The following is a 27,964-nucleotide window of genomic DNA, read 5'->3' as shown; positions in this document are numbered from 1 at the left end:
TCAGATTGCAAAAAACCCCCAAAACAAACCAAAATACTTTATTACATATAACAAGGGGGAAAGAAACCGAAAACGTTCAAGGACACTCATTAAGAATACTCCAGTTTGTATATTTCAATGCCTGTAAAAGAAGGTTTTCAGTGTAGGCACACTTCTGCATCAGACCTCCTTCCTGCAAGTTTGTTTCATGTCTGAGTGTGTCCTTTCCAGTAGACTGAAATTCGTTGTAAAGCCATATCCCTTTAAAGTTCCTCAGGAGCGCAGTACAGATGTTTTTGCAGTTCGTTTCCAAACAGCTGCCTTTCCTTTCTTTTGTCTGTTTTCCCTTATTTATCAAATCCCTTGGGGAAGGCTCCCTTGGCTTGGAACTCTGGCAATTGTTTCCTCGGCTGAAAGTATTTGAGAGCTGCACAGAGATATTGCTTCACAAGTAGCACCTGTTACTACAGTAGGTTTATAGATTTAACAGGTTGTTTTCGTTGGGCGTGTAGGGGGGTTTGTGTGCGTGTGAGCGAGGGAGCATATGTGTGAAGATTCTGTAGGTTCCATCAGCCTCGGAGAGCTGTCATTCCCCAGCGACACGCCTGACATATCTAGCATTCCATAAAACAACGCAGGAGGAGATGGAAAAGAACTCACTCGCAAATAGAGAAAATGCTTCTTGGTCTGTGGAGCAACGGCTGAGGCCCCAAACCCCTGCGCAGGGAAATCGAAGCCAAGCTTTTCCTTAAGGGCAGTCCATCTTTAAAGCTTTAACTAGGTGGCTTATCTCACAAGTTCCCCTAACTTTTGATACCTGGGCCCCTTCTTTCCTGGATTAAAAATGGAGATGCACTTGGCCCAAAGCATTCCAGGAACAAATATAATCATTCCTTGTAACTGACCAGAACAATGGGCAGTGGGGGGGAGGGGGGAGAGAGATACATGTGTGCGTGTGTTTGTGTGTGTGTTGAGCTGCTTCTTTGGAGAACTGTGAAAAACTATGGATTTGCTGCTTGTAGGAAGTACTACACTCTGTTTCTTCATATGCTAAAATTCGCATGTGTGCAAGTAAATGTAAATAGCACCAGCTTCAAGTCATCTGTCCTTATGGTAAGCAATCAGGTAAGCAGTGCTCCTGGAACTCATTAAATAGGAAAACTTGTGACGGATGACATGCAGTTGATTAAAGTCCACTTCTCACCCTGGTGATAAACCTGTGTGTTGACTTCGCCAGGTGCTTGGAGGGGGCTGCAGAACTGGATTCTCCTGTATACAAAACCTTGCACATAGAAAACCTGATATCAGGGAGAAAGTTTCTACCATAGGCTTCTCCCTGATGTGCTAGTATTCTGTATGCAGGGATTTATTTTAAAAAATATATATAGATATATTCATTTTTCTCCATTTTGCTCTTCCCACAGAGCTTTTGTTCACCCTATTGAGATAAACAGCAGCTTGGGATGGACACGGGGATTATAGAATCATAGAACTGTAGAGTCAGAAGGGACTCTGAGGGTCATCTAGTCCAACCCCCTGCATTGTAGGAATCTGCAGCTGTCCCATGTGGGGATCGAACCTGCAACCTTGGTGTTACCAGCACAAATGCTCTAAGCAACGGAGCTATGGAGAATACTGAGTGTGGGGAAACGGTTAACCCACCCGCTCTTCCAATGCCATTGTGGCTCCCATCTAATCCTGAGCGCCCTGCAGCTTCTTCTGAATTATTTTTTTAAAAAAATGTTTGTGGGCCAATCACAGTTGTCTTGCATCTCATGTAGATCAGCTCTGAGAACTAGGCAAAAGTACTGCCTGTTTTCCAAGTGCCGAGAGGTTGAAAAAGCTGAGAAGTGTTGAGTTTGAAAAGAAAGCTGACGTTGTGGGCTACTTTTAAAAACAACCTGGTTTGGAATGAGACTTCTGCTCCCTTCATGTGAGGAGAAAACAGCACAAGCATTTTAACCCAATAATTACACAAGAGCTGGTGTGGGGGTGGGGGTGGGGGGGCAAGGGCAATTTTATATTGTTCCCACATTCTTAGAGAGCCAAAGAGGTGGGGAAGGGGCAGGTTAGCTGCTCAGCTATGAAGTTTACGGACTGGCCTTGCACTCAGCCCCTGTTCCGTCAAGCATGGGATTCTGCTGCAATTGACCTCTCTGACATGTTTAATGATATAATTAGAAAAGCTGTTGAGGAACAGGAGTAGAGTAACTTGCTAAGTCGATCATGTCGGGAGCACCATCTTTTCTTAATTCAGGAGAGTTTACTTTGGAAAAGCTGCTTGCTTTTACCATTAGATAGATACATAATTCTGCTCATGTTGAAATGCTTGCGTTGCATTTAAAACTAAACCTAACAGATTTTTCAGGTACGCCCGGGGCCACTCTGCTTTTTGCTGTATTGCTGAGGGAAGCTGTTTAGCTGGAGATGGATTTTGAACTTTTGTCCGGAATTCCGTTGAATTCTTGTTCGGAGTCAAGTATCCGTGCAGACCTTGAAAACCCAGGCTGTAAACTGATGGCAGTAACTAGAGACAGGCTTTGTCTGGAGCGGGAGAGCGCCTGACATAAACCCTTCGCCTCTCTCCAATAAATAATGCTCTTGACAATTCTTGGAATGTTTCCCTTGTATCATCTTTAAGGCTCTACTTGTGACTTGCTGTCACCTCATTGTTGGCATAACTTTTTTTTATTGTTGAGCTCAAATGAAAGGGGGTAGGGAACCAACTACAAGAAAACACCCATGACGTGAAGCTTGATGCTCAAGAGCTACGATTTAAGTACAAACTTCACTAAAACCTACAAATCTTCCACTGTGAGCTACAGATAATTGTGTAAAGGCTTTGCCCATCTTGCCTTGCTGTTATTTCCATAAACCGACACCCCCACCCACCCCAATACCCTTTATTCGTACACAGCAAGCCTGATAAGGAACTGGGTAGCTCAGTTGGTAGAGCACAAGACTTTTAATCTTAGGGCTGTGGGATTGAGTCTCACATTGGGCAAAATATTCTAGCATTACAGGGGGTTGGGCTAGATGACCCTCGTGGTCCCTTCCATTTCTGTGATTCTATGAAGTTTCAGGGAATATCACCTGACCTGTTCAATTGGTGAAAAAATGTTTCCTTGCCAGCGTGGCTGGTCTTGCTGCAGTTCCTTTTTGGGCCAAAAATATGTGCTGGGGCACAGGCTGAATCCCCCAGACTGCCACTTGAAGGCCTACTCTGAGCATTCCCTGACATGCTTTCACTCCTGCTTCCAGCAACCACACACTGTTCTTACTGCTTTATTTCCAATAACCTTGGCTTTGGCTGCCTGGCATCTTCTTTGAATAAATTGCCTAATATTTCCAAGTGCTGTGCAGATATCTAAAGGTAGTCCCTGTTTTCAGGCATACAATCTAATGAGACACAGCACAAAAGGAAAAAGGAATGGGGAGGGAAGAGGAAAGCAAACATTGAAGCAGCTGCTCATTTATTGGCTAATAGATGTGGCTGTCTTGGTTTCTGCCTCATTGTTATGTTCCTCCTGGAAGGCAGTGTGTGCAGCCTCTTACCTTCCCAGAAGCCCTTGGTCTCCTGACCAGTGGCAGAAGCCAGAGTGTGCCTCCTTTTCCTTCTTCAGTCCCATGGAAACCTTCTGCTGGAGCAGAGTGCTCTTTCTGGCAGAAGCAAGAAGCAAGCAGTTGCTCGTCCTCTGTCCAGTGGATGGAACCAGGCTGGTCTCTCTCTCATGTTTTATGTGCTATTGTTAGATGTTTTGGATGCTTAGAGAGGAAACTAAATAAGAAATATGACTACATAAGTATGTCTACATATGAAATAATTTGAGAGCACATGCAACAAAATATTTGTTGCTTTTAGTAAGGTTTTTTTAATATTAAAAAAATGAATGAATGAATGAATTTACAGAATGGATTCTTAGGCTAACATGCCACATTATCATAGACTCTACCCCATTGCCCTAAATAAAAAATGCAATTGAAGTGGTCACACACAAATTTGCTGCACTGTGGCCCCAAGTTCCAATTTAGTGCAGAATTGGGAATGTTTGAAAAATGGAGAACTGAGCATGCAATGGGACATTCTGATCACTGCTTCAGTACTGCAGTATTTCTGCCTACTGTGACCTTAGGGTTGGCAGTGGAGAACAGTCTCCAAAGAGGGAAAACCGGACTCCAATCTGGTGGTGTGGGTTGGCCTTCAAAACGATTTTAACCTGTCCTCTCTACAAAATTTTCTTGCAGCTAGGACTCCCAACCCTAACCATGTCCAGTTGGAAGCAAGTACTTACACCCAGGTTAAGCGAGGTCAGGACTGCAGCCTTGAGCAAGAAATGGCTGCCCTGCTCATGTCATCCCCCTCAGACATTGCTCTTTATTTCTGGTTTCTACTGCTTCTGGGTAGGCAGTGACGATTTAGAATCTAGATGAGTTATTTTCCTGACAGTGAAACAAGTAAACACTGGCTTTGAGGTTTTATTGCTGAAGCCTGGATTTGTTGTTTGCAATATGCACATAACAACTGTCCTTGTTTTCGAGCAGGAACAGGCAGTAAACAGGAAAGCTTACAGCTTAGAATTCCAGAAAAGCAGATGTGCTCAAACCAACTAATAGGTTTTTTTCTCTCCTACCAGTGGTGACCCAAATTCTGTGTGACAAATGCTCACAGTTGCCAACTCTGAATTTTTGTTAAGAGCTGCCCAGTTTATCCAATTAGCTTAGAATAAGATGAAAGTCGAAGGTAATACTACTTGTTTTAGAACATTTACTGTGCATTTGTATAAAACTCTGTGGCTTAGAATGAAACATACGCTACAGTGAGTAAATATTATGATTAATTACATTATCTGTCCCTTTTCTAATATACACGCAAAGGACATCTTTATTGGTAAAACAGAAAGAGAGTGGGGGGTGGGGGAATCAACAAAATATGAGCAATTTTGAAAATAGAAGAGAAATTCTAATTTCTCTATTTTGCTGTTTTGTGTATTATCTTCACAAATACATGCATTTTCTGCATATAATTCCCATTAATATGCACATACTTGTATGCATTCTTTGTTTGGAGAAAAGCACCATTAATTTGGAGAATTGAAGTCTTTGAATGAGAGGTGTGGTTCGGTTCACTTATTGGTTCCAGAAGTGCAAATTTGATTCACATTGAAATGTAAACCAGATGAATTCTCCCCCACAAAAAAAATCTAGTTCAATAGGCACTGTTAACACAAAGCACAAAATGATATTGATGGTAGTCACCTGCAGCCAACCCAAGACATTTTGCTGCTTGAGGCAAAGGAGAATTTGATATCACCCCTGTCCCATTACAGATATAGAAGCCAGCGTGGCTGGCAGCTGAATATTACGTCAGAATCCTCTGGTCACATCTGAAAGTTGCAGGTTAGCTTAGGGGGCACAGGGCTGGCCATGTGTCACACATAAGGTAAAGGTAAAGGGACCCCTGACCATTAGGTCCAGTCGTGGCCGACTCTGAGGTTGCGGCGCTCATCTCACTTTATTGGCTGAGGGAGCCGGCATACAGCTTCCGGGTCATGTGCCCAGCATGACTAAGCCGCTTCTGGTGAACCAGAGCAGCGCACAGAAACGCTGTTTACCTTCCCGCCAGAGCGGTACCTATTTATCTACTTGCACTTCGTGCTTTCGAACTTCTAGGTTGGCAGGAGCAGGGACTGAGCAACAGGAGCTCACCCCTCCACGGGGATTCGAACCGCCGACCTTCTGATCAGCAAGTCCTAGGCTCTGTGGTTTAACCCACAGCGCCACCCGCGTCCCTCAATGTCACACATAACACTCTGCAAATATCTCTCTCCTCCCTGCCCTGACTGTCTGAGACAGCTGCTGTACTCTCCCTAATGGTAGGGCCAGCCCTGGCAGATTCCTTTGTTTCTTCATCAGCATGATATTGTGTACTATCAAGGCAAGGTTTTTAATGTATAGATAGGTGTGGTTTCAAAATGTAGCCAGAAAGAGGTTTATTCATTGCAGCAATATAGAAGATTTTCATTAAGATAAGGGGACAGAAGCACCTTGCAAACTAACTTGTCTGATGTTGCAAGGACCTTTTGTAGGCAGTAGTCTGATGAATGAGGGAGGCTGAACAGGTGGTAGGCTGAACAGTGATATATAATACACCTACTGTCTGCCAGTTTACCTACCTCTTGCTAATTAATTAGTGATGGACATTTAGCATATCGCTTAATCCCCTTCCATAGTTCTCCTTCCATTCTAATTACTCCCTAAAGCAGTGTTATCTGTTAATAATTTCCACCAAAGCAATGACAAAAGAGAAGAAATAAGGAACGAATAAGCGAAAACATCAAAATCCTGCTCCCACTGACATTAATTTAAAGAGGAAATTTTCAGTGTTTCTTAAAAAAAATAATCTCCAGTTTCCAAGAATATTGATAATTTAATTTGACAAATACTTAACACTTGCTGAACAGTTTGATCAAAGCTGTACAGTTTGCACAAATGGTTGAATGCCTACATTTAGTTTATCAGTAAGCAAACGGCAGGAACTTAAAAGTTTCTCTTTAATTTTGGCAGGATGTTTGTAATGCTTCGCTTAAAATAAAGAAAAGAAAGAGAAATACACAACCCCGTTTTGGAAAACAAAATGCTTTTAATGTTCTACTTGTGGAATTCCCCCAACCTGGACAGCTGGTCAGCGGCAGTTCTGCATACTCTCATCCCATAGCCCTCAATATTTACTTTTCATGAATTTATAAAAATACTACCACATGTAAACTTGCAATTTAATTTTACTTCAGTTGGGGTTATTTTGGCCAAGCCTTAAACCATAACAGAATTAGTCTGAGAATACCAAGTATGAAAACTTAGCAGTGAATTACTTCTGGCCTAGGAGCATAAAAAGTGTTCTGTAGGTTTTTTCTGGAAAAGTATTTTTATTATTATTATTTTTTAAAATTAAATATATAAATTGGAACAGAAAAATATTATTCCCTCTTGAATCCACTGCAACTTGTTAAATACTGCCTTGGAAGATCCTTTTCTAAACATTTTGATTCCAAAATCTCATTAAAGTCAGATTTATAGCCGAATACCTTTTTTATGTTGGGCTGTATCCATCCCAATTAGTTAAGAAAACCTTAGGTGTCAACTATAAAAATTCTGAATGTGCAAACTGCTGCTCCCAAATGTTCAAGACACTCTAAGGAATATATAGACTTTTATGAAGCGTACAATTGAATACGCAGAGATTTCTGGCTTGTAAGTGTAAGGGTAAAAATATATGTGCCTATGAAACTTGAGAGGTTTGCTCACTATTTCTCATATTGGTGTGATGGTGGAGGTGTCATTTCAACGTGGAGGGCAAGCTTCTTCCAAGATTTTGGATGTACTCAGGATTAAATAACAGCACTTATTATTTCAGTTTGTTTTATATACCTCAGAACGTGATGGCTGTTGACGCAGGTCAACATGGCTTAGGCCCAAGCTATCTGAAAGGCTATTCTCTCATATGAACCTGCCTGGGATCTTCAGGGAGGCCCTTCTCTCAGTCCCACCACCCTCACAAACATGCTTGGTGGGGATGTGAGAAAAGGCTTTCTTAGTGGTTGCTCCCAGACTCGGGAACTCCCTCCCTGGGGAAGCCAAACTGGCTTCCTCCTTGCTTGGTTTTTTTTTTTTTTTTAATGGGTTTCATAAACAAGAATAATGTTACACAAATAAGTATACCAAGTTTTCTCATGTCATATGTATACAGTGGTACCTCGGGTTACATACGCTTCAGGTTACAGACTCCGCTAACCCAGAAATAGTACCTCCGGTTAAGAACTTTGCTTCAGGATGAGAACAGAAATCGTGCTCCAGCGGCGCGGTGGCAGCAGGAGGCCCCATTAGCTAAAGTGGTGTTTCAGGTTAAGAACAGTTTCAGGTTAAGAACGGATCTCCGGAACCAATTAAGTACTTAACCCGAGGTACCACTGTATCACAAAAATAGCATAATAAATGTGGAAAAATATCTACAACATATGTTTCATAATTAGTGGTCAGTGTATGGGTTCTTGGTTTATGAATTGGTTTAAACAATTAGGAAGGAGGAGGAGGAGGAGAAGGAGGAGGGGGAGTGGCGGGTGAGGTGGGTGATTATGCTTCTATTATTCTACTTAGTGTGTGTGAGGGGTTGTGTCAGTGTTACTTGTATGGGTTCTCTTACTATTCACTTGTTGTATTTCCTTGGTGGTGAGAGAGGTTGGGTGTGGTTGGTTGTCTTTGGTTGGCTGTAGTGAGAATTGTTTTTGTGTGTGAGCGGGTGTGAGTGTGTATTTTTGAATCAGGTTAGCCAGATTGATTCGTATGCTGCCGGCGGTTTCTTCTTGTTTTGTTGGGCTGTGTATGTGGTAAAAGGGAACCAAACCAGGGTGAAGGCGTCTTCTTCTGTTTGTTCCCGTTGGTTAGTTTTTCTAATAAGGCTGTTCCCATACTATTTGATACCATTAGTCCAGGCTTACTCCTGACAGGTCTCTCCAGTGTTGGCTCATTCCTTGTCATTGACCTTCTGTTGGCAGGTGAAGGCTTTCTTGTTCCACCAGGATTTTGGGAATTAACCTTTATTGTAATTATTTGTAGGTTTTAAACAGATTTTATACATGTATATACCGTATTTTTTGCACCATAACACTCACTTTTTTCCTCCTAGAAAGTAAGGGGAAATGCCTGTGCGTGTTATGGAGCGAATGCCTGCGGGTGGCGGAGGGGATCTGCTGCAGTCGTTAGCAGAGGATCCATGATTCCCCTTCCTTCCCTCCTCCGTGGCTTGCTTTGAAACAGCAAAGCGGGAGAAGAGCCGCGGAGTGGGGAGGAGAGAGGGACAGAGAGCCTGCTTCTTTAAAGGAGCAAAGAGGGAGGGAAGAGGAGCCTTCTCCCCTTATACCCCTCTTCTTCATTATTAGCAGCATCCTTCTCCACCCACCCCACGTGTGTTCCTTCTCCCCTTAAACTCCTCTCCTGCATTATTAGCAGCATCCTTCGCCACACACCCCACACGTGTTCCTTGTCCCTTGAGTGCTTTTCCTTCCTTCCCCACTTAAAACGTGGTTACAAAGCACGGATCCACATGGATCCTCAGGATTTTTGCATTGGGCTACTCCAAACTCACTGTCAGATCACAGCATGAACCACAAAAATCATATATCCACTGTTTCGTTTAGAATATTTTTTTTCTTGTTTTCCTCCTCTAAAAACTACGTGCGTGTTATGGTCTGGTGCGTGTTATAGAGCGAAAAATACGGTAGTTTTAATTCTAGTAATATTTATTTATTTTTTTAAAAAAATAATAATTGTTTTTTCAGTTTTAAGAGGTTTTTTTAAAAAATCTGTAAGCAACCTTGAATCCAGCCAGTGGAAAAGGCAGGGTATAAATAAATAAATAGATGAATAATAACAATAAGCAGCCAGCCATTTTTTGTTAAGCATATGAGCCATATATCCCTAGTACCTGGTGTCCATTTAATTGTTTACAGCAGTGAACATGCACAGTGTATATAGAACCAGTAAGCTGACCAGAAAGCGATCATATGTGGTCTGAAACATGGGGAGCATTTCTTCTCCCTGTCCTCACTAAATGGTAGCCCTGGTAATAAGCATTTATACCAGGCATGGCCAAACTTGGCCCTCCAGCTGTTTTGGGACTACAATTCCCATCATCCCTGAACACTGGTCCTGTTATCTAGGGATGATGGGAGTTGTAGTCCCAAAACAGCTGGAAGGCCAAGTTTGGCTATGCCTGATTTATACAGTCAGCCGGTAACTTATGTGCATTTAACTTGTGCATGTTTAGCTTTACACTTTTAGCAAAATAATTTTAAAAAGGGGTCTAGTGTCCAACTTTGGCAATCCCACTAGCCACTTCACACAATGTGTTTTGGACTATACATGGTTTTGGTTTTAGGCGCGGTCCCCGAAATGTAACCCCCGTGTAGGTTGCATGCTTAGTGTACTTCAAAACAATTCATACTATAGCTCTGGTGGCTAGAATGACTACTGCTGGGCAGTAAATTTTCCAGTATCTCGTGAGCTTCCTCAGGACATCATACATGCCTTTGCAGCACTAGAAAATGTGTGATGTTGAGCAACTGAGTTACCAGAACAGAACTGGTTGGAGGCTAGAAGTTTTTAGTGAAGGGGGAACTTTGCAGGGGGCAAAGGTCTTCTGACACATATTAATCTTTTTTTTTCTTTTTTGGTTGCTTGGAGCCATGTCCTGAATTGGTTCTCTAGTTTTAAATGTTTGTACCCACACATTCCCATGAAGGTGATGGTGTGTACTGTGGAATCAATGGTCTCTGTCCAGTTTCAAGGAGAACTGCCAACATGGTCAAGAAACCACTGTTCCTGGGAAGTTTTGTTGCCAGTCTAAGCAGGAGGGTCGTGGTCTAAATGAGAATAGAAAAAGAATGAATCGAAAGAAGCATGTAGAATTGTCAAAGGAGCAGTGTGGAGAAGCTGTCCCTACGTCACCCTGATTTGTGTGTGATTAGGTAATTCCACATGTAGGTGGGTGAGTTGGGGGGGGAGGCATAGGACTGCCAACTTAAGTAGTTTTCCTATCTAATTATATCCAAGCAGTCACTTAGATTTGGATTAAATGTTGGCCTGTAGTAATAAATAAGAATAATTTGCCCTAGTATAGTACCCAGAGGAGGATGCTATAATCAAAAGCACTGGAAATGAAGGATTTTTAAAAAACTTTGCTAGTTCAATTTGTAAGGTAAAGGTAAAGGGACCCCTGACCATTAGGTCCAGTCGTGGCCAACTCTGGGGTTGCAGCGCTTATCTTGCTTTATTGGCCGAGGGAGCTGGCGTACAGCTTCCGGGTCATGTGGCCAGCATGACTAAGCCACTTCTGGCGAACCAGAGCAACACACGAAAATGCCGTTTACCTTTCCGCCAGAGCGGTACCTATTTATCTACTTGCACTTTAATGTCCTTTCGAACTGCTAGGTTGGCAGGAGCAGGGACCGAGCAATGGGAGCTCACCCTGTCACAGGGATTTGAACTGTCGAGCTTCTGATCGGCAAGTCCTAGGCTCTGTGGTTTAACCCACAGCGCCACCCACGTCCCAGTTCATTTTGTACATTGTGCTAATTATGCAATATGTTTATTTTATTATATCTTTTATCATTGTCCTGTTTTCTTTAATAAAAAATTGCATTCCAAACCACCCTGAGATAAATATTATGAAAGGTACTATATAAAACACCTTAAATAAATTAACAAATAAAATGGATTGTGGAAAAACGACCTCTCCACTTCTGTGTTGCAAATGCTTGTGAGCGCCGCTGTGTTTTGCTGTTCTTAAAGCTTCAGTAACCCCCTCCTATTCTTCTCTTCCCTCCTCAAATTGTAACAACTTGTGCACTTAAATCAAGTTCTTCATAACTAGCGTCTGACTCATTGAAACCTGATAGAGACAGCCCTGCAAGAAAGAAGTGATGTTGCAGCTACGGACCACGCCTGTCTGGATCCACATGAATCTTAATTAGAAACAAATTTAAGTGAATAGGGAATCATTTCCTTTTTGGATTAAATTATACCCTCTTCTGTGCGTAGGCGACTCTCCTGAAGCCAGTGTGAGGTGTGTGTGTGTGTGTGTGTGTGTGTGTGTGTGTGTGTGTATTGACAGGAGAGAATCTGGCCTTGTTAACTTAAGATCCAGGATGAGAGTATTCTAAGATGGAGCACAGATAGCTGGTGCCAGCTCACGCTTCTCTCACAGGTTTGGCTTGCTTTTAATGCGCTCGTCTGGTTTCTAGAAATGTTTGAGGAGCTCCATCAGAATTGGGGTGGGGGGTGGGGAATCTTCTCTCTCTCTCTCTCTCTCTCTCTCTCTCTCTCTCTCTCTCTCTCTCTCTCTCTCTAACTCTTTACAAGCGTTGGTTTAGTTTGTTGAATCAGATGAAATAGTTTCTACCCAAACATGAGATGTAATCTGGAAAAAATCTCGGAGGAGCAGCTTCAGCCTTAAATTGTCTGCACGTGTGCCTTTCACATCAGCTGCACCTGCTTGGCAATCACCAAGAGAAATCTTTTCACTGGTGGCCTCTATGATAAATGACAGGCACATAACTCACAGCACTGCAGCTCCGTTAGGAATTGCAAACAGTGAGGCAACTTTAGTGCCAGCTTTGATCATTTAGAATTATATTAAAATATGATATGATTATTGAGATGAAGAAATGGGGTTGTTGAAAATGACTCAAATATCTATGAAAACTTCAGTATACAGTGGTACCTCGGGTTACATACGCTTCAGGTTACATACGCTTCAGGTTACAGACTCTGCTAACCCAGAAATAGTGCTTCAGGTTAAGAACTTTGCTTCAGGATGAGAATAGAAATTGTGCTCCGGCGGCATGACAGCAGCAGGAGGCCTCATTAGCTAAAGTGGTGCTTCAGGTTAAGAACAGTTCCAGGTTAAGTACGGACCTCCGGAAGGAATTAAGTACTTAACCCGAGGTACCACTGTGTGTATGTATATATATATATATATATATATATATATATATATATATATATATATGTGTGTGTGTGTGTGTGTGTGTATATATATATATATATATATATATATATATATATATATATTGGGGGGGCGGACGGACAGAGGCAGCTAGCCACTTTTCTGATTTCTTGGGGAAAGTGATATATTTTAAGCATGTATTTATTCTCTGTTTTAATGCTTATTTAATATGTGTTCAGGGTAGGCAATTTATTAATATGTATTCACTCTTAAAATATTACCTGCCATAAATACTTGAGAAGGGAGTGTGTCTGAATTTCAGATATGGCAGGATGCCAAGGTAGAGTACTGGTTAAATTGTTGGAGAATGACCTGGGAGACCTGGGTGCAAATCTGTACTCAGCCATGAAGCTCACTGGGTGACCTTGGGCCAGTCACACATTCTCAACCAAACCTTCCTCATGAGATTTTTCTGGAAGATAAAATGAGAGGGAGCAATCCATGCCTCACTGACCTTCTTGGAAGAAGGGCAGGATAAAAATGCCACAAATAAATGTGGTTCTGCTTTGTGAATAATCTTCCCCCCACCCCTTAAAATCATTGTGAAGGATAATCCAAAACAAGAAACATATGGCCTCAGGCAGTGGCTTGTCTGCTCCTTGTTCCCTGAGTTCTTGATGCTTCCCTACAATGAAAATTTAATTTCTCTTGGCTTCAGGTGCCTAGGTGATTATGTGGTAAGTTCAAGCATTGCTGAAACAATTTGGTCATGCATGTTAACCCTAGAGAAGGTCTCGAATCAAGTTAAGATAGCCGTCCTGCATAAAAAAAAACAATGATCTGAGCCATTGTATTTTTTTTTTTTTATAAATATTTATTAAGGTTTTTTTTTAAAATATAAATGCACACATAAAACAATCTTACTTTTATAACAACAAATTCTTCACTTCTTTGGACTCCCTCACGTCCCCCTCTCCCATTTACATCATTAAAAAAAAATTTTTCCAAACAAATTATCAACTTGTTTACAATCTCATGTCCACACATTCCAATATGATTTAACACTTTTTCCAATAAAATTTTTATATTTTCTTTAGTCTCACTTATCATCAAATTTAAATCTAGTTTAGTGGTGGCCAGTTTTTTATAATCTAGCATCCTTCTTAACATTCAAACAAATTACAATGTTTTTGTAGATACATCTTGAATTTCTCCCAGTCTTCCTCCATCTTTTCTTCTCCCAGGTCTCGGATTCTGCCAGTCATCTCGGCCAGTTGCATATAGTCCATCAGCTGCATCTGCCACTCTTCCAGTGTGGGTAAATCTTGAGTTTTCCAATTTTTTGCGATGAGAATCCTTGCTGCCGTTGTTGCATACATGAAAAATGTTCGATCCTTCTTTAACACCTTCTGGCCGACAATACCCAGAAGGAAGGCCTCTGGTTTCTTAGTGAAGGTATACTTAAATACCTTTTTCAGCTCATTGTATATCATTTCCCAGAAGGCCTTCACCTTAGGGCATGTCCACCAGAGGTGGAAGAATGTTCCTTCATTTTCTTTACATTTCCAACATTTATTGTCAGACGAATGGTATATTTTGGCAAGTTTAACTGGGGTCATGTACCATCTATATATCATTTTCATAACATTTTCCTTCAGAGCATTACATGCAGTGAAGTTCAACCCAGTGGTCCACAACCTTTCCCAGTCCTCGAACATAATGTTATGCCCAATATCCTGTGCCCATTTTATCATAGCCGATTTAACCATTTCGTCTTGTGTGTTCCATTTTAGCAGCAAGTTATACATTCTAGATAGTACCTTGGTTTTGGGTTCTAACAATTCTGTTTCTAACTTCGATTTCTCCACCTGGAACCCTAACTTTTTGTCATTTTTAAAAACTTCTTTAATCTGAGCATAATGTAACCAGTCTCGCACCTTATCCTTCATTTTCTCCAAACTCTGCAATTTCCAATTGTCTCCATCTTTTTCTAATAATTCCCAATATTTTGGCCATTTGGCCTCCATATTGGGTCTTTTTCGGGCCTTAGCCTCCAGAGGTGAGAGCCACCTTGGAGTTTTGTTTTCCAATAAGTCTTTATATTTCGTCCAGACATTGAACAGTGCTTTCCTGACAATATGGTTCTTAAAGGCCGATCTGAGCCATTGTAAGAATAACTTGGGACGCGAGTGGAGCTGTGGTCTAAACCACTGAGCCTAGGACTTGCCGATCGGAAGGTCGGCAGCTCGAATCCCCGCAACGGGGTGATCTCCCGTTGCTCAGTCCCTGCTCCTGCCAACCTAACAGTTTGAAAGCACGCCAGTGCAAGTAGATATGTAGGTACCGCTCTGGCAGGAAGGTAGACGGCGTTTCCGTGTGCTTCTCTGGTTTCGCCAGAAGCATGCTGGCCATATGACCTGGAAAAACTGTCTGTGGACAAACGCCGGCTCCCTCGGCCAGTAAAGTGAGATGAGCACTGCAACCCCAGAGTCATTCGCGACTGGACTTAACTGTCAGGGGTCCTTTACCTTTACCTTTATAAAGAATAATTTAGAACTGATAAGGCAGTGGTTATCCTCTTGTCTTTGCTGTCCCCAGTAAAACATCAGTGTGTTGAATTGAGTCCTCAGAATCAGTGCAAAGTTTCCAACTTTGAAAGGCAAGGCAGCTGGTCTTCACTTACAGCATGGGAGGGGAACCTCTGGTACACAGGCCACAGTTGGCTCACCTGGTATTCAGATTTGGTGCATGGCTGCCAATGCCCAATCAGGAACCTTACACTCCTGATTATTCATTGGCAAGGGGAAGCAGGCTTTGACTCTGCCCTGTATTGGCTGATGGCCTCTAGAGCTGAAGCCTGTTAGAACAGCTGCATTAGAGCTTTATCTAGCTGTTAATCCACTTTTCCTCCATTTACATGAGACCGGAGTAGTAATTCACACTCATATGTAATTGTATCTGTATATGAGGAGCAGCTTAAGTCTTTCCTGTTCATTACCAGTAGGTGTTCCCTTTTGTGTTTCCCCCAGCTTCTAATTGGTTGATTCTGTTATGCCAATTAAGTACTGACAGGGCATGCACACAGAGAGTCGAATGCTTCATCTCACTATAACTGGTAAATGGCTGCTGACCTCATACAAATGTGCCTTTCCTTTTTTTTTGGACCCAGCTAACCTGATGCATAGAACACATTTCATCATGCAGTTGAGCAAGCAGGGAGTGTAAAGGAAGCATTTTGAAACTGTGGGTTCTTAGAGGAATGTGTTAAAAGCTGGGATTTCAGGAAATGAATAACATGCCCCTCTCACCTTTGCAATTAATTCTGGGGCTATGTAGCCTTGCGTATTGACAAATAGTTATATTATCAACACATTAAAAAGAAGAACCTGGGCAGCGATATTGGATGTGAACCATCCTTGTCAGTACTGATAAGCTTCAGTTTGCAAATGCATACGAGAGTTTATTTGTTTTACTTGCAAAGAATCTTCTTAATGCTGTGGCTGAATCAGTTTGGTCTAGGGCAGATGAAACATCTGACTGCTTTGGAAACTTGTTTTGAAGATGGTGTTTGCAAATAGAATGCTCTTCTTAAGAACAGTTGCAAGTTGAAGAGTTATCAGTAAGTTTGTAAGGCCAGGTTGTTTTTTTTAAAAAAAGGCTCACAGTGTATGAATATTTCAGCGAGCTGTTGATTTCCTTGTTGAGTCATGTTAATAAGCATGGCTAACCACCGATGAAAGAGTGATGAAGACTAAATGAAAGGAGTCTGGTAATATTGTGGGGAAAGCATTCAAAAACATACACGCCGTCGGCATTCCACAATCTGAGCTAATTGTAAAAACATTTGCTGAAAGCTCCGAGTTACCATCTTTTCCCTATAAAACAATAAGCCTGTAGCATTTCAAAACACAATATGGAGGGAACAGGGAAGTTACCATTCGCAGAGATTCCTATGGTAAGAAGCGTAAATAGCTCTAGTTTACTGGAGATATAGTACCTCTCTGGTGGTATCTAGCTTTTATGTTGCATAGGTAGAGCCTATGCTTAGCTCTATTTAAAATGACCTAGGAATTGCCTTGGAGCTGATAGCCCACGGTTCCAAACAAGTGGTCACAAAAATCTGATCCCAAACTCAGTGTCTTTGCTCACAGCTCACTACCTCAAATGTCAAATACAGTTTCTAAAATACAGTTTTGTTTAAGATCTTGAAATGACTTGCATTTACTGTACATCTCCCATGCTTGAGAGAGGCTATCCAGTACCATGCTGCTGTATTATGTGGTGCAAGATGTAGTCTTCAACTTCTTCAGACCTGGAACCCAGCTTTAACCCAAACAAGCATTTTTGGACCTGTTTTTTCATCCCACCCCATATATCTGCATGGTGGTCGTGCTGCTGTTGCAACCCACCTTAGAGCAGACCTTGACATAGAGAGTTCCCCAACGGACCAGTTGGAGACCTATGATTGAATGAAAGGCTTGCAAAGTCAAACACAGCAATAGCACTGAGATTAGTCCTAGTTTCTAGGACGCTAGAACCAAAGAGTCATTGTTGTTGTAAGTCAGTCTCCTCTTTGCTGAGCGAAGGTTCTGCCTCATAAGTCATGATCTAGTGTGTGAACACAGAGCTCTGTACAAGTTGGGGCTCCCTCATTTATTTTAGTGCCAAGAAATGCTTCACTTGGTGCTTGTTACAAGTTCACAGCATTCCTAGACACGAAAATGGGGTTGGGAGAGAAGCCCCTGCTTACATGAAGCTTTGAGCTACTCCTTTTTTATTTTTTATTTTTATAATAATTTATTAGTTTTCAATTACAGTCCACTAATAGCCTCATTATAACAATGCCAATTTATAAACACAGTTATTAATACCAGTCATTCAAATACTGAATTATATAATTTATTTAAAGTGGCCCCCTGCGTGCTAGATTTGATGATTTTCTTTATTTCTGTGTTCCAAAATCTTACTAGTTTCAGTTACATTCTGGTCATAATAATAATCTCTTATACAACAACTGCAGTATTAATAACTTCTATTTGTGTTGACACATTAAATGATTTATAAAACTTCAAGTGAGGAACTCAAACTATATCCTTGTTCTTCCTGTGTGTGGCAATTATTCTGCCCATGGAGTTTCTTCCTGTTTTTGTAAGAGGTCTTTCTTTTCCCCGATTGTTGCTATTATCCACCATGCCTTTGGGTGGAGCTGATATCCCATTGTTGTTCCATAAATTTCTCCATTGCTCCGTCCTGTGCTTCGTTGCTTTGCACTGATAACTTTAACAACAGCTGCAAAAGTCTCTTTTCCCCAGTAAATAAACTGTTGTCAACATTTTTCCTCTCAGCCTGGGAAGAAGAGCGGTCTGTCGAACTGCAGATGACTCAATAAAGAACCTCATTAGTTCCTTGGCAGCTCCCAAACTTCTTTAATCCTTCCTTCCAGCTGAAGATATATGGCCAATTATCCTTCCAATTAAATTCCAAGTCCTCTTAGCATTATTCAGTTCATTTCATAGATAATAAAGGATGGGGAAGACTCAGCTCTAAGTTTCCATTGTAAACCTTTCGCAAAATAGAGCTTCCCTCCCCCCCTTTTTACATACACAGTTCCATTTGATGTTATATTCCATATTTATAATCCAATTTCTTCCATCCTCACGTACAAATATAATTTGAACTAACATTCAGAGGAGGGTTGCCGAATCATAAATGTAGATAATAGAACTTTAAATAAAGAAACTGTAGGCTCCCTCCCACGTCTTTTGCACCAAATGAAGTCTTATCTCAAATTCAAACCTTAAAGTCCTTAAAGTTGGTTTGTTCCGCAGTTCATCTCTTCTAGCACGTGCCAATACTTTAGTCCAATTAAGCTCTAATTAACAGGAGAACCTCTGCTTCTTAATGACGGTGTTGGAGGGTTTTCAGCAGGCAAAGTGCTTTTGCATTTAGCACGTCCCTGCCCCCCGCATTCCATGCTGGAAGAGCCAGGTACAGAGACAAACTGCGGATGAAGCCTGTTCCCGCTGTCCCTGGGGGGCATTTGCAAGGATGATTTACCCTCAATCATCCTTGTTTTTCCTTTGCCAACGATCTCCCGCTGCCGTAGGGGCTGCCTCTATTAAGGCAGAGCGGAACTGGATGCCTACAGCTTTGAGCTGCTCCTGATGACCTGATTATCAAGCATTTGCTTGTTAAGTGCTTTACACAGAGGTTGGATGTTCAATGAGTTTGTCTGCAGGGAGTTTATCTTATAATGAGCATTTGCCTTCACAGTCTTTATGTGTCTTCTTGCTAATCCTTTGTTCATCCCACACTTTTCTGTATGTTTCCCCATCATTTTCCTGACTGTGAATTTGCTGCGCTCGGGTGACAGAGCACTTTAAGCCATTTTAATGGTGGGATTCTGAATTTCTAGTTTGCTTTGGAATCCCTTCCGCAAAATACTGACAGTCTGGAGGCGACTTTTGTCCAGAGTTGGATTTCAGGCTGAAATCTCTTTTATTTCTTTCATATCTGTTCTCTATAACTCTCGTATATAGGGAAAGGTCTCCACACAGGGATTCTTAAAAAATGTCAGCTATTTTGTTCAGCACCATTTCCCACAACCCAGAAGGTGAAACCAAAGTTCAGAAGCTGACTTGTTCCCCTCATTGGTAGACTCAGTATCACAAATGAGTTCATTGTGCTATTATCTCTTAACAATGTATAGTTCATAACTGATAGCATATTTTGGAGGGTTGTGAAATCATGCAATGACATACAGGTATGAGAAAAGACCTCCCTCTATTCATGCCATGCAGATTGTTATCAGGGCGGCAATTCGCCCTGGTGACAGGTGGTATCTCATTAGAATTCCACGTATAATGGAATATTTATAGCATTCTGATTCCTTAAGCATTCTCTCGCTGGAGGCCTTCCTTGTTTTTAAATACTTCAAAATGTATTTAAAATGGAAGCACTAAGGAGCATGGATATCAGTGCTCTGTTTTGTACATCCCATCACAATCTTTTCAGAAGAACCTGCCACTTAATTGTACCAAATGTTTAAGGTATCAAGAACATTTTTTGGCTCACAGCTTTCGATCACTGGAATGCTGTACCTCCAGAGGTTTGGCAAAGCCTGAACCATAACAGATTACTTTTAACTGAGCAGTCATGTAGTAGTTGGGGATAGTTAATTTGCTTGTAAGTAGCTGTTTTCCTGCCAGTTGAACAACTTATTTTCCACTTTGTAGTATCTCCCCCCCCCCTTTTCTTTTCTAAATGCTAAATACCCTTGGAACTTGAGAAACAGAGCGAGTTTATGTAATATAACCTAATGAACTATTTTAGGATAGAAAGGCTAGACCAAAGAAGTAGAATAGAAATGGAAGAATGCTGACATGTTGAAAATCAAATGATTTTACCCAGCGGGGACGACTGGAAAGCACATTTTCTTCTCCAAATTCCTTTTTAAAAGCATAGGCAGACCTCCATGGATATAGTTGTTGTTGTTTAAAAAAATCAAAGCTTGAAGTTCATTCTTTTTGATTATATTAAAGTAGCATAAAATAGCCAAAAAATCTGTGGTCTAGACTAGTTTGTTCTGCTAATTTTTCCTTGGGTATTTAAAAACCACAAGGATTTGGAATGGCTCAGAAATGGCTGTTTGTTTATACACCTACTTGTTGGAGGCTTCAAATTTTTGTTCTCCATTTCAAATCTTGTTAATATAAATGTGAGTATGAAATTACAGTATAAGTGTTTTGTGCCTAAATAGGAAACATTTGTAATGTGATATCACTTGTATTATTTACAGTCCTGAGGGGCTTTTCATATTAACATGCTCTGGGAGAGTGCAATTACGATACAGCGAACTTTTTCCAAGAGTAGATTATCACTGTCCTCCAGCAGCAAAAGCATATTTCGAATGTTTCCAGAGCATTTCAGGACTGATGCTTCTAACAGTGACTGGTGTTGATATAAATTCCATTTTGCAATAAGTTCGTTTCCTGCAGTGTTAGCTATGAAATGTTTGCTGTTACATGTGTTGAATACTGACTGTGGGCACTCAGTGCCTTTTTTTTTATGAAGACCTTTTCATAATGTATTAAAGCCATGGATCTGCTCTAAATCAATGAGGTTTACAAATATATTGCATTTCACTTAGCAAAATCAAACCAACCAACATGCTTTTAACTTTCCTGGGAAACTTCTGACTGACCATAGTTAGAAACTGGACTTGGTGAACCCCTTTGTTGCTGTTTAGTCGTTTAGTCGTGTCCAACTCTTTGTGACTCCATGGACCAGAGCACGCCAGGCACTCCTGTCTTCCACTGCTTCCTGCAGCTTGGTCAAACTCATGCTGGTAGCTTCGAGAACACTGTCCAGCCATCTCGTCCTCTGTCGTCCCCTTCTTCTTGTGCCCTCCATCTTTCCCAACATTAGGGTCTTTTCCAGGGAGTCTTCTCTTCTCATGAGGTGGCCAAAGTACTGGAGCCTCAGCTTCACGATCTGTCCTTCCAGTGAGCACTCAGGGCTGATTTCCTTCAGAATGGAGAGGTTTGATCTTCTTGCAGTCCATGGGACTCTCAAGAGTCTCCTCCAGCACCATAACTCAAAAGCATAAATTCTTCAGCGATTAGCCTTCTTTATGGTCCAGCTCTCACTTCCATACATCACTACTGGGAAAACCATAGCTTTAACTATGCAGGCCTTTGTTGGCAAGGTGATGTCTCTGCTTTTTAAGATGCTGTCTAGGTGAACCCCTAGGTCTGGTTTAGTAGAGCTTTGTTTATGAATGATTTGTTCTTACCGCAAGGTTCCAAGTGTCCTTTATTGTATTGCTATGGTATTTGTTCAGAGCTATGTGAATATGGTTTCTGGGCAGTCCTACCTGCAAGTAGCTTAGCTCAGGGGTGGCCCAGCCCTTTTTGCCGCCCGAGGCAAAAGGTACTGCCCTGCACTATGAGCCGCCCTCCACTCTCCCCCCCCCCCATTGCCAGCCCCACTGAAGCCCCGCTTACTGAGGTTGTGCTGCTGCAGGTTCCAGGTTCCTGTGAGATGTCGTGGGATCTTGCGGGACTCTTGTGCGATGTCATGGGGCTCTTGCGCAATCTTGTTGGAATCCAGAAGCTCTGCTTCATGGATGGGCCAGCCCTGGCTTAGCTGCACCAGCAAGCTAGCCTGACATTCTCCAATTAATTTTGCATACTGATATTATTCAAACCCGTACCCTATGCAAAAGCTTTTGAGTTCTGAATGGAAATATAGGGGTGGGGGTAGAATTCAGTGTCTGTAAGACTTGGCAAGAGATCTGCTCCACTTAACAGTGAAGAGGAGTTGCGGTGGACCAGGTGGCCACCAACTCCTCTCCGGGGGCAGGGGACAGAGTCCTGTGTCACCCGGAGGCTCCCAGCCATGCCACCACCCAGCCAGCCAATCTGCTGGCTGGGGAGGCATGGCCAGGCCCCATTTAAACAGAGGCACAAGCCTAAGCCAATACCGCTCACATTCTTTAACCAATAAAGTTGTGGCCAAAATTTGCCCAGTAACATTAACCTAATATCCGTGTCCTTGTGTCTCATTCATTGACAAGGGGGTGGTTTTGGGATCTCGATGCGCAGCTGATTTTGCCTCTGTCTCATATTTTATTAAGCTGGTTTATCCATCTGTACTACTGTGTCAGAATTAAGCCAACTCTTTCGACTCTTCAGATCTTGTTTGTTCATATTTCAGCTGCTGTCCCCTCCCACTGGAACAATCTTTTTCACTAGCTTTCCCACCAAGATTGTTGGTTAATTCCCAGTGTATTGTTTCCCTGACTTTTGCACCCCCCTGTTTAAAATCACAGCAAGTTTTCATGCAGAAATGGAAGCTACATATTTTAAGAGTAAGACTATCTGCAACTGAACTGCAGCATCTAGTCTCTTTATCAGATGGACAGTGGCATTCCAAGTATGTTCTAAACCATCAGGGGATATTAATTTTAAAACCGTATGTGTAGAGAGAGAATTTAGAAACTGGGTTTTAAAAAAACCGAACCCTCTGTGCGGATGGTCAGAGCTTGCCCTGCAACGTTCAGGTTCATAACCATTTATCTCAGATTTGCTAATCTGGAATTACCATTACCTCCTACTTTTCTCCTCATCATCAGTAAAGGGGAGTAGAATCTCCCAGTGATGTTGCTGTGCAATGTAAACTACATGGCAGAATCATTGAATTTGTATTTGTTGTCATCAACTGAATTGATAATTCATTTTCACCAGCAACATTAAAGAAGACTGGAAGAAATTTAAGATGTATCTACAAAAACATTGTAATTTGGTTGAATGTTAAGAAGGATGCTAGATTATAAAAAATTGGTCACCACTAAATTAGATTTAAATTTGATGATAAGTGAGACTAAAGAAAATATAAATTTTTTTGGAAGAATTGCTAGATTATACTTGAATGAGTGGACATGAGATTGTAAACAAGTTGATAATTTGTTTGGAAAAAAACTTTTAACGATGTAAATGGGAGCGGGAGACGTGAGGGAGTCCAAAGAAGTGATGAAACTATGTTTGTGACAGAAGTAAGATTGTTTATTATTTGTGTTTATTATTTGTGCATTTATATTTAAAAACTTTAATAAATATTTATTAAAAAAATAAATAAATGAATTCTAAACACCATTTCCAGAAGGAAAGTGGCAGGTAGAGAAATAACTCTAACATTTATATATTGCACCGTTTTTGTTGTTGTTACCAAAGATACATTGGTGTGTACTAACTAATTAGGGTTGCCATTCCCCTCTCCCCCGCCTTGCAAGACAACTGGCCGGCGGAAATTTGACAGGTGTAGCTTTGACCAGCATTGGATTTCCATACTGTTAAAAGCTGTGGTTGTGTTCAGCTTATTGTACGGCTGTAAGAGACATAGGAGCCCTGTCACAGAAGGCAACAATAAAATGGATTCCAGCACTTCTAGGTCAGGCCAACATGGGTATTCTAGTCTTGATTGTTATTAATTCAGGTAGTGGCATAAGCCCGTCTAAGATGTGGGGCAAGAACTTGTTCCCAGTAGACCCTGATAGGTACAGGGAGCATGTGAATCTGTGGTCCACTCACAAGCTCCTAGCTGGTTATATCTGTAATGGCTCATGAACGTCTGCTTATCTAGAAACACCTATTAGTGTATATCAGCTATTACAACAGGTAGATGTTAAAGTTATTAGCCACTGATCAAGGAGCTGCTAGATCAGGCGCCCTCCAGGTGTTTCTGAACTACAGTTCCAAGTCAGGGGTGATGGGAGTTGTAGCTCAACAACACCTGGAAGGTGTTCACTATGGAAAGGTGGCGTACCAAAGAAAAGAGAGATGTATATATAGCATCAGCAGTCGGAGGCAAGTGTCAGGTAATCTTTGAAATCATGGTAATTTGAGAAATAATTCATCATATTTATTAATAGAAGCAGCCACTGATCACCATCATGTTCTTCTGCATTAGGAGAATGTTGGCCAAGCATATCTGAGAAAAGCGTAGCCCCTCACTGCTTGATTGCCTCATCCCTCCCTACATGCCATTGGTTTGTAAAATTCAGAGGTGTACACAGATACATTTGGTTATAGCTTAGTATTGGTTTCCATAAGCTAGCATTCAGACCAGCCTGAACCAAATCACATTGCAGGTTGGTAGGGAAAGACTGGAAGGTAGAATGAGAAAGGACCCTCTCCTTAACATGGCTGCTTTTCATTTTTGCGCACACGGTCTGTTCTTTCAATAATAAGGTCACTTATTGCAGTGTAACATGAGAACAGTGCAAGCTGGTTATGTCCTGGAAATGAACAGAAAGGGGTTTTGCCTGTCCAAGTCTGCCAAGGTTTCTAAGAAGCCGGATCTTTTAATAAGAAGAAAATTTGCAAAACAAAGTATTTAGACAGAAAGAAGTGCATAGGGAACAGCACCACCGTACATATGTTTACTGGTATGGGGTTGCAGCCAGTGTCAGCTTTCTGAAACGTGTTTTGTTGTAGAGAATAGTTTGAAAATGGAAGAGAACATGAAATTTATAAGTGCATTATTGTGGGTGACATAAAGCAAAACCCAGAATAATATTGAATTTACCTGCTTGGTTTAAGCTATCTTGTGCTGTGTTGTAGCCAAGCTTGGTAAGACACATTGCCTTAGATTTTGGCTTTCCTTGGTAAATAATGGTCTGATATGATAAGCAACGGCAACACATGAGGTACAATTGGCAGGATTAGTCTTAAGTATTTGAGTGACTGCAGTGGAGCACTTCCAATTAGGGAAGGACAAATCCATCCCAGCCTGTTCTCTCCAATTTCTGAATGTGGACACCTTAAAGTACAGTACATCCCACCCTGTTCATGTGTGGCTTTTCCAAGATAATTCTGGGAAAATCCTTAAGAGCCTGTGCCTAAGTAGTGTCACAAAAACAATGGCAAAAATGAGGAGTACTTATGAGATTATGAGATGTACTCAGACCTTGGTCTCTCTCTTTTTCTTCCTGTAATATTGTGAAGCTGCTTGGAGGTGCTGGAAGAGGCTGCACATGGTTTGCTGTGAAATTGTAGGTCTAAAGGGCCATTGAATATACAGAAACATAGCTTATTTGGTTCCGAGAGCTGGTTTGATGGGACAGGTGGTGGGTGGGTACACTGTAAAAACCAACCTGGATCAAAAATAGGAATTTGGATAAAATATAGAGCTTGGCTGTTTGGAAGAAATTATGGAACAACACAATTAAATTTTCAGCATGCTATACAATTAGAGAAAATATACTAAAGATGGTTTTTAGGTGGTACCCGACACACAGCAAATTGGGAAAGATAAACAAAAGAAGATTCAACTGAAGCTGGAAATATATGCATACAGAAGGCATGTTGATCCACATGTGGTGGTAGTGCAAAAGGGCAAAAGAATTTTGGAGGATGATCCATGAAGAACTTAAGAAGATGCTCCAATGATAATCTCCCCCCAAACCAGAAGCATTCCTGCTAGCCATAATAAGACAGAAAATCCCAAACGAAACAAAAAGCCTATTCTTCGATGCAACAGCAGTGACAAGGATAACATATGTGGAAATGTGGAAAGAAAGGGCGATCCTGGCAAAAGATCAGTGGCTGTTCAAACTAATAGAATTTATAGAATTAGCCAATATGATGGCCATAATAAGAAACATGGACAAAATAATAATAATAAGTGAGTGGGTATTACTAGAAAGATACTTTAAAAAGAGCGGAGTAGTGTTAAATAAACAAGCAGGGATAGATTTATGAATACCAGTTTAAAAAGGGTAAAAGGATATGTACAGGGAGGGAAAGAAAAAAGGGAGGGAATACAAACCAAGGAGATGGCAGCAAAATTAGATGAAAATCTAGGATGTCAAGGAAAGATAGGCTGGGAAGTCTTCACGATAGATGTTTTATGGTTGTAATAGATAATTACTATTCTATTAGATGTTGTATTAAATGTTTAAAAGAGGTGATAAAGAAAAACTAGAATAGCACAGAAAAAAATGAATGTAATGGAAAAATAACACAACACACAACTGGCTGTCATTCCTCTACCCTCCAGCATACATTTCTTGTAGCTGCTAGCAGAAAAGCAGTGTTCCAACTGTTTGATTTTAGGAGTAGAGTGTGTAGTTTTGGTACAGCTTTAAGCGTTGCAGGGAGGGAGTTGCACCAACAAGACTTAAAACTTCGAGAGCAAGAGCTACCCATGCTGTACTTTTCAAGCACACCAATTAATTTTGCCACATAAGTAATGCATCCCCGTTATCAAAGACCTATTGATACTTAACTCAGTGGCAAAGCTTTCACTGGGTTATACTGGATTATACTGGGTTATACTGGATTTGGGTTATAAGCTTGTTTGATATGCCGGTGCAGTAGCAAATTCTATACAAAATGGCTGAGTATATGGTCCTGGTCTTGTATTCTGATGTGCCTAATGTAGTTCCATCTCTGAAAAATAAGCAAGAGGAATTTCAGATGGCATGGCATTCCCATGCACACTGCATCCACGTTATTTGGGAAAAGTCAAGAAATAAATGTAACAAATACTTTTAATCATTTCATGTCAAGAGAGATAAGAAAATGTGGCTATGTCAAGTATGAATGGGTCCAGGGCCGTCTTAAGCATATCTGGCACCGTGATGCAAAGCTCCCTACGGCGCCACCCCCCATTTCCCAGAGTTTTTTAGGGAGGACAGCGCTGCCGGCAGGGCTGGAGGAGGTGGGCAGCTCCTTCGGCGGGGAAGAGGCGGAGGCGGGACGCGGCGCGTCCCGGCTCAGCTGGCCACTTCGTGTTGTGGTGGTCATGGCAGATGGAGGCTCCAGGCGCGGCGCTGCTTTGGCGTGGCATGGCGGAGGTGGGTGAGGGCGGTGAGCTGATGCCGGGAGGCACTGCATCCAGCCTCTGCCTCTTCCCTGGCGCTCTCCAGAACTTGGCGCCCTGGCACCCCATGCCACTGGCCTCTATGGGTAAGACGCCCCTGAATGGGTGAATGAAAGATCTCACTTGCTTCAATTCCATACAGGCTTTCTTGTGAAATTTCAGTTGCTTTTTAATATAAAATACTTGAAGGTTGAACATTTTCTGGGGCACTTTTTGAAACAAAATAGAGTGAGAAGTGGAGAATGTGGAGAAATCACAGTTAAATTGAATTGTCTTGTTTGTTTTAAACAGTTGAATATGACAAGGAGTTCACACCTTACCAGCGACACCACAAGGAATTCAAGTTTAATTTGTCTCGGATTCCAGAAGGAGAGGCTGTTACCGCTGCCGAGTTCCGAATCTACAAGGATTGTGTTTTTGGAGGCTTTAAAAACCAAACCTTTCTGATTAGCATCTATCAAGTATTGAAAGAACATCAGAACAGGTTTGTGCCTTTCAGTGCTAAAATTGTAAAACCTGGAGGGAGGGAGACTGTGACTTAATTTCCACCCCTTTTGTTGGCAGGAATCATTTACTGGATACACTTAAGTTGGCTAGGAAAATAAGTCCCATTTAACTCATTTGGACTGGCTTCAGAGTAGACATATAAAGGATTGTACTGTTTAATATGGTTCTCTTTTTTTGTAACATCTTTATTGAAAGTTCAAAAAGCACATAACTATATGTGCACCAAACATGGCGAGATGCAAACAAAAAAGAGAAAGAGAGAAATAAAATCCATGCAGAAGGGGAAACAAAGGGGGGGGGGACGGGGACCCAAAACTATATATTTTACAAGCTTGTTACTGTTCTTCACCAGATCTTCACCGATTACAGTATTTGTAACAATGGATTCCAAATACCATTGAATTTGTCCATGGCAAGTCTGTGTTTATATGCAAGTTGTTCATATGTTGCGAGTTGGTATAAGTCTTTAATCCAATCGTAGAAAAGAGCCCCATTTTTATTTTTCCAGTTCATCAGTATCAGTCCTTTTGCTGTAGTAAGGGCACGGAGAATCCAGTCATATTGTCCTTTTGTAAGGTTCCATGTGCTGGGTAT

The 27,964-nt window shown here is 41.5% G+C and overlaps 1 protein-coding gene across 1 annotated transcript in view; it reads left to right on the top strand.

The window, feature by feature from the left end:
* The window catches only part of BMP6 (bone morphogenetic protein 6), a gene marked incomplete at its 5' end in the record, with an annotated part of 91,178 nt that overhangs the window by 39,819 nt on the left and 23,395 nt on the right, over positions 1 to 27,964 (top strand). The window contains one exon of the mRNA XM_081873082.1: positions 27,155 to 27,347. Coding sequence (XP_081729208.1) covers positions 27,155 to 27,347 — 193 coding nt within the window. The remainder of the gene's footprint in view (positions 1 to 27,154; positions 27,348 to 27,964) is intronic.

Source organism: Podarcis erhardii, assembly GCF_964252035.2.
Source record: "Podarcis erhardii genome assembly, chromosome: 8".
Taxonomy (NCBI): Eukaryota; Metazoa; Chordata; class Lepidosauria; order Squamata; family Lacertidae; genus Podarcis; species Podarcis erhardii.
The sequence above is the reverse complement of the archived record's forward strand: the minus strand, read 5'-3'. Positions and strand labels throughout refer to the sequence as shown.